The sequence below is a fragment of the Phalacrocorax aristotelis genome, chromosome 2, assembly GCF_949628215.1.
Source record: "Phalacrocorax aristotelis chromosome 2, bGulAri2.1, whole genome shotgun sequence".
In the NCBI taxonomy this organism is placed as follows: Eukaryota; Metazoa; Chordata; class Aves; order Suliformes; family Phalacrocoracidae; genus Phalacrocorax; species Phalacrocorax aristotelis.
In genome coordinates this window covers 30,395,145-30,408,409 of record NC_134277.1, presented here as the reverse complement: position 1 = coordinate 30,408,409, position 13,265 = coordinate 30,395,145, and the positions used below count along the sequence as shown (strand labels likewise).

Below are 13,265 nucleotides of genomic sequence, written 5' to 3'. Positions count from 1 at the left end.
TGTAAAAAGTTCACAGATTTTTTTTGTGTTGTAATTATTAGAGGGCCAAATGTGAAGAACTTAAGATGCTTTGATTTTTGTAGGTCTGCAAATCTCACATTTCTCTGAAACACCACACATTTGATTTTTGTTTCTCTGCCTGTCTGGCAGCTACAGTGACTGCTCTACAAAGACGTACAGCTACATGAAATACACAGCAAAGAGGGCCAGCATAAGATTACAACTGTGTTTTAATCCTGCTTCCTATCTAAAAGCTTCAGTCATTTTTTATCTTTTGTTACCTTATAGTTGACACACTAATATTAATGAGAAACTTCCACAGTTTTACCTCGTGCCAAACTATGGTTCATTGATACATATCACACCTATCAAAAACTTTCTAACCCTAACCCTCTCACTCACACAGCATTTAACATATACTTGTTAATGACCATCTAAAGACAAAAAATAAAAATATAGAAGAAATCAGTATATATCAGAATGCTGAGAGTGTTCTGCTCTGCTTTTCTTTCATATCAGAGTCATTTTCAGTTCTGTAGCAATGAAATGACTTCTTGCCATGACCTCTTTCTTTGGAATGATTCCATAGCAAACAGAACTGGGAAAACACGCGCTACTACCAAAAAAGTAACCTAATGACATCACTGTGCTAACTATCGAAAGCATGTATAAAGCAAGCTATAGATTTTTCAGAAGCCTGAGAAAAAAAAACACAGGTTGAAACTGCACAGATAATGTGATCATTACCGTTACCATTTTGCTAAAATAGCAATTAATTGATCATTACACGCAATCCTTATTAAGAGTTTAATGTTATAAACATGCTTTGCCAATGAAAAAGTTACATTCAAGCCAGCTGCAGAAAAATCCCTTTGACATCCTTTGCTTTGTTAAACGACAGAAAAAATATTCTATTGATGGTACCAGACATAAAATTATTTTAAATAAAGGACAGCTATATAGACACCAGATGGCACACTCGCTCAAGACAGATCAAAGTGAATACCTTAAATGGTACGTATCACTAGTATTCAAAATATATCTCTGAAATAATTATTTAATTTTCTGGAAAGCTGGCAGTAATAAAAAGGGAACTGTCAGTTAAAAATAAACAGCAGTGAATCAAAATATCATTACAAAGAGAAACAAGTCAACCATGAAGCGTAATTAAACAGAATTACAATTCCCCCTATTTTTTTTTTATGTTTCCATTCTCTTGAGAACCTTTATTTTCTAGAACAGCAAAAATTTTGCAGTATCCCTGCTGTCAAACTATACTATCACTGAATCTGGATATTAACTTGAAACTACTGTTTCTAAGACAAAAATTTAACAGAATTTGAGAACTCGCAGGATTGCTTTACATCCTTTTTAACACTAATAACCTCCAAAGCACACCGTTTGGAGAACCGAAACAGAAGTGGGAGAGCAAAAAGGCCAGAAAAAGTCAGTTCGCAGATGTTGCTAAAAGAAGTGACCCTTTTCTAGAAAACTGGACTTAAATGCACGTATTTGCAGAAGTGATAGATATGCTAGTTACCCTTACTTACAGAGGTATTGATACCTACACCATCAGAATACCATTTGGAATATGTCCATCTCTTCCTGCCTTTGCTACATCAAAAAGAAGCGATCTTTCATGTATGGGTTTTTTTTCCTCCCCACTGTCTTAAAAAAAACAAAGTGAAACAAAAAAACCCCAACAACGAAACCAAACAAACAAAACAACCCCCAAACAAACAAATCCAAACGCAAAACTCTGGTATACTCCATTCACTTCAAGCATTGTGGAAGAGCTGCATCAATTTATCTTATTTTCCTCCTTTCTAAATTTGATCTCTGTCAAAGAGTGTCCTATACTATCATGTGTCCATGCATTTGGCAGGCTGATTGATCTAGCTTTTATATGTTTTTATTGACATGTCATAGACTCAGTTGAGCTTTTACGTTCAGCGTGGAAAAACCTTATGTTTCAGAAAGCTGAGTATTTTGTCCTAGAACATTAATGTTCACGGGACAGCAATTTCTTTTAAGTTGAATATGGCAAAAACATTACTATTAGATAGTTGCTTTAAAAGGTCTTCCATGTATTTATTTAGAAGTCATATTTAAATGGCTGACTAGTTATTGACAATATTAATTAAATGATGACAAGTATAGATAAGTGTTTTAAAATTATTTGCTGTTTTTATGAAGCACTGATACTTATACTCAAATTGGAATTTATGTTCTGTTTTTCTCCTGCAGCCATATTTTATTCAAGCTTTGTATCTATGACATCACATAATTATATTACCCAATAGATGTTTGTAAAGCATTTTGGTGGAAATAGTTCAGTTAAAAATAACATAACAGTCCTGTTTATCTTTTAATATACTCTAAGAAAAACAAAAAATCACTTCTCTACTATTTTTTCTTATTTGAAAAAAAAAAAAGAAAAAATTATTCTAAATAATAGGCTTTATTTGTAAAACAAAAGCAGTGTACACAACAACTCCCTGTGCTAAAAACAGTTTGTAGGTGCTTTGCCAATATTTTTTATTATTGTTATTTTTTAAAACTAATCTACATAGACCATTCAAAACCTAAACCTCTGCTAAGAGTATCCTGACACAGATGTAAGGCTAAGTACCTCAGAGACTTAAGATGAGAAAAACCTAAAAAAAAAAAACAAACAAAACCAAACCTGTTAAGTTCATAAAGGAAAAGGAGGAGGAGAAATAGTACAGGTTGCAGAAGGTAAAATTAGATGTCCTTCTTATTTTTTGCAATAATCCAATCCAAAAGGAATCTGTAAGATTACATTTAAAGTGGGAAAAAACCCCACCACTATTTTCTTTAAAAACCAATTTAGCTCTGGAAAAAGGAAATCCACAATATCAATGAATTCAGGTGTTCCGAAGGATTAAAAAAAAATTGCAGGACTTAAGTGCACATCCATAATTAGACTGGATGAGAAACAATGGTAAAATTCTGAACACTTCTAAAAGGGTCTTTTATTCTTCATAGTACAACCCAAGCAGAAAGAAATTAGAAAAAAATACTACAAATACGGAAAAAAGCAACTTTTCATGAAAGATTGTATCCTTTACCATCTCTGAGATCAGTGTTACCAAAGAGGAGCTGCAGAACAAGCTGACAGCAAAATATCAATTCTGAAAATACAATTTATCATTAAATATTTTTAGCATATAGGCTTAATCATATGTATTTGTATAAAGTGTCTTAAAAATACTAGCTATTATTGTCATCAGTAACACCTAATGCAACTTTATGAAAATAAAATATTAGGGCTTAGCCACAATTTGTGTGAAGAAAGTAATGAAGTGTTAACTAGGATAAACCACTACAATGAAATCCAAACATGTAAGATGTATTCTGTTCCCTTAGGTATGTGGCAAAAAAAAAAAGAATTAAAAAATAAAATTTAAAAATCCCCAAAACCAAAAAACCACAAAACCAACTTCTTTCAATTATATCAATTCAAGATAAATTTATGCAAAACAAATGGAAAAGAGCAACAGATACACAATTCAACAGCTTTATAATTGCACTTGTTCATCGTAACCGTAAGCAAGGCTGATTACACACTGTTAGCTAAGCAGGCTTGCCAATTCCTTCCAAAATAAAACTAGATCAAATAAAACATGGCCTGAGATGCAAAATACACTGAGAAGAGAGGACTCTGAAGTAGGAAGTATATTTTCAAATTGTTAATTTTTTCTTCTTTATTTTTTCTTCTTTATTTTAAACTATTTTAAAAGGATTTGAGCAGCGAGTATACAAAGGACAGAAGAAGTTTCTGGTCACAGTTGTAGAAGTGCACCACACATGTTCCCTGTGTAGTCAGACTCAAGTAAACTTCATATGAGAAAGTGTTCAAAGGTCAGGGTTTCTTCCCCTCAAATATACAGACAGCTCCAGACCTAACGAATTAAAAAGTATTCTCTTCCTAAAAAGAAACAGAACAAAACAAACAAGCAAGAAAAACTATCACCAATTTCTCTGGGTTCATAGCAAAGGTGAATGGGAAGCCCATACTGCCAGGAAGTTATCTAGTAAGTCTTCAGAGGTCTGTTATCTTCATTTCGTTATACAGCCTAAGTGCACCAAGACCATGAAACAGTTGAAACAAAGGAATTCAGCCTAGTTCAGAGAAAGAAATCCAGTAGGAGTCAAGGGTGTGAACCTTCCCTTTCAGAGTTAAGTAGAAGACAGAAATGAATAAATAAATATATACTAAATATATAATTGAATAGATAAATAACCCGTCAGCTATGCTATGGGAAAGCTAAAAGCATGGAGATAACTTTGACCAAGGAGCCCTATCCACAGGTCAGCAAAGATGTTATCTTGTCAATCTGTATGTTGGAGAAAAGGAAAAACCTGGAGAACTGAAAAAGAGAGCCTAAAAATTCAAGGAGAGGAACAAAGTTTTTCTTAGACTGGTAGCTGTAATTCCTCCACAGTACAATTCTGTACTGTGCCAACATACTAGTCCACTCGAAGTAAATTTCATGTCTGTATTACATACCACATTTGTAGACATACTCTCTAACACATGAGGTGCAAAATCATCACTGTAGCACATCAGTGTCACAGCATGAGGGGAACACTTCAGAGCAGACTTACTTCCATTTAGCACAGAAGGAGGTGGGCAGTTATTACATGGGCATTAGAACAAACCAATCTGTCTTCCAAAAGATTTCTGCACAATGTTTCGTATCACTCTTTTGTCTATTATTACTACGAATGTCCTTCCTGTGATACTTTTAGTCCTCTTCAGTCCCATAATCATGATTCCTCACCCCCAATACCACTATATTAGGTATAAAAAGAGGAAAGAGAGAGAAAGAAAAATTACCAAGGAGATGCAAAAGGTTCAGTAGGCAGAAACACCAGATAAGTTTTCTTTCTGTATGAACAGCATGACAACGGTCATTTCAACTTACCCATACAGCTGTAAGAACCTTCATGTTCTTACACGTACAGACGAAGGGAACTTTCCCTCAGTGACAAAAAGAAAGAAAAAAGAGTTTCTTTCCTACAGAGGTTCTCAATTATTCACAAAATTTAATTTTGGATTACTCACACTCCTAATAGTTTGAGCCAAATTAATCATTTTGGCTTGAGTTGGTCTTGAAGTTCTTCTTGGTCATAAGCCAGGAAAAGGAAACCGTTAGGTAAATCAAAGCTGCGGCCCAAACGTTCCAAATATTTTGAAATGTAATTAAAGCAAACATTCAAGGTTAGGTCAGGAAAACACTTATTTAATCCTATCAGTGTACACTCAGAAGAGTTAAGTATGGTATCTGCTAGTACAAGCATAAAAAGTCTGAAAAGCCCTGTGAGGAAAATGAAGTTGTGTTGCATGAGAGATGAAGTACATCTAAAACAGGTTTAAGTATTTCCTAATATTAAGAAGTATATTGGAAGATGAAACACCACTTTATTTGTAATTACTACTCACGTCCAAAGGGTCATGGGAACACTACTCACTCCCCAAACTGGACCTAAAAGCCCTTTGATACTTTTATGTACATTTTATAGGTGATGTGACACATCACACATGAAAAACCTTGTTTTATGAGCAAGCAGGAGAGCAAAATTTTAAGGATTAGAGCACCAGAGAAACACAATGGAATACAGTGATTAATAAAACAGCTCTACTTTCAAATGAAAGATAGATACTAAATATTTCTTCAGTACAGGAAGCAAGAGTTTTTGTTTCTCTTCTCCAAAAAACTTTCCACAAGGAAAGTCTGAGGAAACATATAATGACTTGTAGGACTAGAAAGCTAAACAAACTGAAAGAACAGGATTTTGTGACAGTCACAAAATACGCAGTCAGTCAGTAGGTTGCCTGTACACAAGGAAATGACTCATTACTTTACAGTTGTAATTGGCAATTGGATATATTGAAATCTTAGCATACAAGAACAAAGTGTCCTTTTCTAAGGACTTTACTAAGGCAAAGAACAGCTGTAAAGGATAACTTTAAGTGCAAAAGGAATTCTCCCTTTTTCTGCAACTAACAGCAGACTTCGTGACCCACATAAAAGGAGAAGCTTGTACAGCTCTTCAGTTCAGTACCAGGTTTCCCAGCTTTTTACAGTAGCAAAACTATGTATTTTACACAAGTAATAAAGCATTAAACAGAGGAAAGGGAATTTATAACAAAAATAGACCATCAATCAAATTGAAATCCCGCAATTCAAAATGTCCAAAACATATCATCTTAAACAAAATTATTATGAACATGAGCTTCCTAACAACAACTCAACTATCATTTACCGTGTTTCTGATTGGAATTTTCTTCGGTTCTGGTGGCACATCCTGGGGAACAAATTTCACTGGTTCCTTAATCTGCCTTCTTGATCGTTTGGTCCCATCTGGCAAGGTTTCCATGGCAATATCAGCCTCCATGTCACTGCTACCTGCCTGGTCACACTCTGAGCATTGCCTGCAAAGTGGAAGATTTTCTATGTAAAACTACAGTCACAAAAGTAGAAATAGCGACATACTGGAGTGTTTGGGTTTAAAATAAATTCAAAAGTCAAGAAACCCAATGGACACCGAAAGGAGTCCCTCAAATTTACATATTAAACATATGATAGTTTAAGCAACTAAGCAAAAACAAGCAAGACTTTCTTATTACTGGTTTCTTTTCCTGAGAGTACTTAAACTTAGAAAACCAAGATTTTGAAAGTAGGATTTAATCTTCAAGGAAGACGCACTCTATTTCACCATTTGCATCCTACCATATCCCCATTTTTAACGGTGTCCACTGATCTGAATCTATTCCATCATTGTAACTGCTGCTGCAGTTTAATCTTTACAATGACACGCTGCTGAACTCATTCTGATGAGAGCACTCTTTAGTGGCAGGAATTGAGAAGAAATGTCAGTTATGAAAATCAATTTTAGTATGTATTTTCTATGGAAGTGAGTTTTAAATCTGGAAAAAAAATAGTTAAGAGACAATTAAAGATATAGAAGCTGGAGACATATAAACAAACTTTGAACACCGAGTTGAAAAAAATGCCTGTTGAGTTTTTGAAAAAGTACAAAATCACAATCACAACTTCAAAAGTGAACAGATGCTAAGGTAATACCATTAAAAAGCTCCATGACAGAATTAACAAGATAAGAAGTCATCAAGTTTTGTTCTCATTTGCAGAAAATACTCATCTTATGCAAAGACATAAATGTGGATGTTAATTAAAACTATGTTAATGAAAACCCAAAAATTATACCCACTGATAAGAGCCATTTTTTTAACTCCTTCTGACATTACACTTCCAGTTCAAAAAACTATAAATCCTTGCAAACAAATTCCAATTCATTACTGTTCTCATGTTAAAAATGTTCTTTTATAATACCAACTAAAAAAAAAAAAATCAACATTATGTTCTGGTATTAACTGGCATTAACTGGCAGGGATACACACATTAAAATTATGTAAACAAAGGAGCAAATCTGCTTTGGAAGGAGACAAACAAAAACATGCATTTAATTATTTGAAGGTAAATGTCAATACACAATTGTGACAAGCGGGCATACTCATCCCATATCTAAACAAAAGCATAAAGTCAGGTATCTATGTTGTGTCTGAGCTGAGTTCTTCATATATACACGTTCAACAGGAATCGTTTTTCTCCTGTGAACTTCAGTAAGGGCCAACATGATATCACCTCCATCAACTTTCCATGTTTGCTGATTCTTTCAAATTAATCCAAGCAGTATGATCTCAGATCTCTCCTGGCTATATACCAGAAGACAACAGCAGTCATCATGGGCCGCTAGACAGACCAGTGGCTACCAAGTCAAAATAGATAGGGTCTAATCCTGGATTGGGTAACCGTTATCAGCGTAACCTTGGCTAAGTCAACACCTTTCTCCATCAATTTATCCATATGTATAATTCAGATAATTGTGGCTACATTATAATGTTATGAAGATTAATCATTTCTTCTCACTAGAACACTTGAGACCACCAGAAATAGGACACATGCCAGTGCTAGAAGTAGTTGCTAGTCTAGAAAAGCAGAAGTAGATTGCAGGAAAGATAACAGTCTTTCCCTCATATCACAGAATCAAAGGTTGGAAGGGACCTCAGGGATCATCTAGTCCAACCTTTCTAGGAAGAGCACAGTCTAGGCAAGATGGCCCAGCACCCTGTCCAGATGACCCTTGAAGGTGTCCAACATGGCCAAGTCAACCACTTCCCTGGGGAGATTATTCCAATGGTATAGAGACTGTATTAGTAGCCAAAACACAAGGAAATCAGTTTATGGAGTTTTTATACTTTACGGACAGTTTTGGGCCAGCATGCAAGTATGTAATATTCTATTCTTACTCCTCTCTACAAACCTCAGTTTGCTACAGACACAGTACCTGTAACATTTCTAGGCCTCTTTAGGACACTAAAATAGAAAAATAATTATAATAATAATAAAAAATATAAGGTATAACAACTTTTACAAAATGCTACTTTTTACAGTTACATGTTTACATAAACTTGTGAACAAACACACACATAAAGATCTATACACATGCACTCAAGTAAATAAACAAAAGCACACAGACCAAACTACTCTTAGCATAAGATTTTATGAAGGCAGGCTTTCCAATGATGTAAGGAGAGAGAGAAGCTTCAGAGATAACAGCATTCCGTCAAACTTTTGTATGCCTACTTAGCTAAAGATTACTTTGGGTTCTTTACTTCTATATGATGCATTTTCTTCAAGCTGTCCAACTCAAAATTCCAAGGAGATTTTCTGTCTGGTAAGCATCAGAAAGCACAGCACTTCATAATGCTGCAGCATCAGTCATGTCATTAATTTATGTAATAGAAAGCAAATATATGTAATGGAAAGTACTATGATCTGCTTATGCAGATGTAAGCAACAGCTATGAAAGCATTCAAAAATCCTGTGATGAGCAATTCTTACAAAAAGTTTATGTTCCCCATTTATTATGGTAGAAAATGTGTACTATCTATAAATTAAAAAATAAGCATTCTACAACTAAAGACCTGCATTAAATAAAACCGAAGTTTTTATAAGACAAAATACATAGTAGTATGGTTTTTCAGCAACATTTGGAGTTGGGAACCCAGTCTCTTGGATCTACCACACTGCACCTATGATTTAAATAATTCCTGTTCTTTAGCTCTGCACTGCTAAAAGAGAAAGACACTGTTTTTCCGCTACATAAAGCTCAGACAGTAGTACAGAAACTAACTATGCAGATCAGTATTTAGTTTCATTAGGGCCCTATTTAAATATAAATAAACTAAGTACGTTAATTTTTATGTTAGTGAGGAAGACAAGAAACATCTCTGGCAATAGATGAGCTACTACATGCAAGTTCCTGAAATTCCAGCTTGCTCTGAAACAGGTGGTGCAAGTGTCACAGCAATCAAAATTAGAAAAAAGCTAGACCTACAAAAAGAAAGCTTCAAAACGATAGTATGGGGGTGGGTAGGGGTGGGTCGGTGTGAACCACAGAACAAAACTTCAGAAATACACCGAAGGTGAGGGAAAAAAGGAAAGTTACAAACATGAACTTACAAGCAACCTCCTGATTTACTGGAATAGCATCTACTATCACAGGCAACCACATCTTATCAACCCTATTATAAAGCAGTCAAGCTTCAACTATAAAGTAGTTTGGCTGTTAGCTCCCATAGGGCCCACAGAAAAGCTATTACAGACACACTCCTGTGACTTGGAAACAATCTCCTAACTTTTCAACCCCTATTATGGTTTATTTCAACATGGTTCTCGAATTTAAAGAACTCTCTTCCCATTCTGCTGTTCAATCCCAATATATTAATAGAAAGCAGCCGTATGACTCTTCCTTTTGGCTATGCTGAAGTCATGCTCATTTAATTTCACCTCTTCAAGGACAATCAGTACATAGAGAACCTACCACAACTGGTCACCTTTCCAACTGTTCCATCAATCTTCAACTACCTCTAAATTAGCAAGCATTGTCATGTAGCACAAGCAAATTAATAGGAGAAATGGTGCCAAAGATTCAACTTCTGTACACAGGTTTTATTTTGCTTCTAGTCTGGACTTGCCTAATCTAGACCCTCAGAGAAAATCAGTAGTAGGCAATAATGTGCCTCCTACTAAAATGTGCCTCCCACTAAAAATTACTGGAAATTTTTGATCCATCAAGAAATCTCAGTGACGATTTGAAAACTTTTAATCATACCAAAAGTTTTTAAGTGCTTACAACCTACAGAAGGAAAAAAGCTGCATTGTTTTGTTGTGTTTTCAGACTGATTTGGTACAAGAACCAATGACACCAGAAGTACCTTCCTACGTCACAAAGCAAAAGGATCTTACCTCACTAGCAAAAGACAAGAAGGAGCAAGTGAAAGGGAACATACGTTTTTAATTATCAAAAATTATTAATGGTCCAAGCTAACACTGAAACACTGTTTCTCTGTAACTGCATCATGCAAATGTTTCTGGTACCTGGTGGTGAATAGATTTTTGAGCATGGGCAGCTTCAAGAAACATGTGAACCTGTAACAGGGCTTTACTTCAGGGCTTTAGTAAGTACTCAAAGACCAAAGAGTGCTTTCTGTTTATAAAGTTTTAGAAACTGGTAGCACAAGGCCTTTAACCTAGACATTTACTAGGTGAAAAACTGAACATCTACATCACTGAGAAAGATGGAGGGGAGGGATAGTTTGAAGATGGGGTGGTGTTTTGGTCAAGTGGCAATGAAAACCACCGAGATAAAACCCTGTTACTTCCCCAAAAAATCAGTGCAAACAATGACATTATGCTACTTCCTTATGCTGCAGCTTTACACACCAAAAAATGTAAATGCACTTTAACTGATGGGTCTGGCACACGGAAATTAGCGAAATGATGGTGAGAAAAGCTGAACACACACTGAACACCATTCCTTTATAGATGAAAGGTCATAAAGTTGAAGATCTCACAAACGGGGCTCAAAGCCAACATACTGGTAAACTTAACACAAATCTGGTTTTATTTTTGAAATTTTAATAACAAAGCAAACAACACCTTTGCTTTATATGAGACAGAAAACCAGATAGAAAACATAAAAATACTTTATTGAAAAGGTAATACTACAAAAATTAGAAACAAAAATTGAGGTTTTGTTCACTTATATTACAGATGAAGTAGACTGCCTTAACTGTGTTATGGTACACAATTTCAGAATGGCTTGTGTGATGAAAATACAACGGACTCAGTCTGAACAAGACAGTCATTCTTATAATCACAACTGGGCATTAGACCGGAAGAGGATCTGGAAGAAACCAGCATCCTCTGTACACAGTGCTTACTGCAAAGAGTAAATTTAAATCTTCTGTTCTGAGTAAACACCACTACGGTGCTTCCAGAAAACAGTTCTGCTCTCAGTGTTTAAAAATGAAAACTGTACATTTATTAGTTAGATATTGGCTTGTTTTTAATTAGGAGGAAACAAGTCTTGTAGATATACTCTGTGATAAATCACTTCATGCAATGTTAGCGAAGAATTAAACCATTTTGAACTTGAAAAATGTGGACCATAGCTTTAAGAGGACACCTATGCTTTGGTAACTTCAATAAATCACAAATGTTGAATGATGTAGTGGAAGTGGAAAAAAGGAGGACTGCTCTTATTCTGGAGCTAAAAGACGGTGTACATGAACGAAGAATAGTTTGTCAAAGAGCATCTTTCAGACAGTAAAGGTACTGAAAATTTGCCATTTGCAACAACCCAAGCATCCTTCTACTAGGACAAGTGGCAAATACATTAAAATTTATGTTATATGCAATGTTATACTGCACTCACACTTACATAAGTTAATAATTTTATAGCATTATTCAGTGATTCAGAATGGAAAAAAACAAACAAGATGTGCTGGATCAGTACTGAATGAGTGGGGTCAGGAATGTGAATCAATGTCCAGATACTTACTGAATGTTCATGGGACTACTGGTCAGGAACTCCACAGCTTATTCTGCCCTGTGGTCAATACTCCCCACAACAGAGTTACCACTAAAATAACCTGGCCTTCCAGAACAAAAATAAAAACCACCAAACCTAATTATTACCATTAGTCCTTGGTTTGGTTCATCTCAGTCCCCAACATTTCATATGCTACAAGAAGTTGCCACTGTTTTTCAGCAATCTCATTTCATAGAAAAGGCTAGTCCCTGTTGGTAGCTGCCACGTATTTTCTTCATGAACATGTCAATACTTTACAATCAGATTTTGATTCATTGTATTGTCTGTCACCACTCTGCCTTGCTTTTTTATCAGTTCAGATCATTCTCTAACAGGAAAATACACAGTTCACAGTCCATCCACAATGTGCAGGATCATAAAAGCACACAAGTTGTCAGAGAGAATGACAAGACTTAATTTTATGGTAACATGTGAATCAAAAGACTATTCTAGTGTTTAATCAAAAGGATTTCTAAAAAACTGAAAATTTCCAAATTTTTAAATAAAAGTATGCCACAGCATTTTACTTTATGATTAAAACTGCTGGTCTACTTTGAAAGCACTATATCAAAACAGATGGAAGTTAATGCTTTCTAAATGCTTTCTAAAATATTCAAGATGTATAACAGTTACCTTGGACAAAACTGTCAGGCCTCTGAATAAGGGAAATTCTTAGTGTTAAGTGCTTGAAACCAGTTTCTAATAAGCTGTGAGCCACTGGTGCTCACCAGGTCTAAACTCTTACTAAGATTTCACTACAACTGAAATCATCACCTCCTTTTACTGTTTACAAATATTTGTGATAACTAATTACAATTTGTGCCATAACAGGTTAGCTTTAACATGTGAAAAAGATTTAACTTATTTTTCTTACCATCACATGTAATAGTGTATTTAGTTAAATGATTTCAAAATCCTTTTTTGTATACTGCAATTTAAATTTCTATTAAATGCTGAGCATGAAATGGACAAAAAGTGTAACTATTACCCAATCTACGTAGCATCACACACATAAGCTGAGTCACTTAGCATCCTCAAACAGTGTAAAATACGAAGCACCTGGAATAAACCTATGCTAAACTAGCCAATGTTTAAATAAACATGTATTTGTAAAATGTATTACTCTAATCGTCAAACCTTTTGCAAAGGCTCAGGTTAGCAATTATGAGTAAATGATGAGCAGTGATAATGGAATAGAAAGTTAAAATTAAGACACAATTATTTTTACACTGTTTCCTGCTTACTATTTTAAAAGACGACTAAAGTCAATATTATTA

At 34.9% G+C, this 13,265-nt stretch overlaps 1 protein-coding gene across 1 annotated transcript in view; it reads right to left on the bottom strand.

Annotated features, from left to right (window-relative positions):
• PHF14 (PHD finger protein 14) overlaps positions 1-13,265 on the bottom strand; it is a 170,808-nt gene that overhangs the window by 107,137 nt on the left and 50,406 nt on the right. Inside the window, 1 exon segment of the mRNA XM_075082923.1 lies at positions 6,295-6,463. Coding sequence (XP_074939024.1) covers positions 6,295-6,463 — 169 coding nt within the window.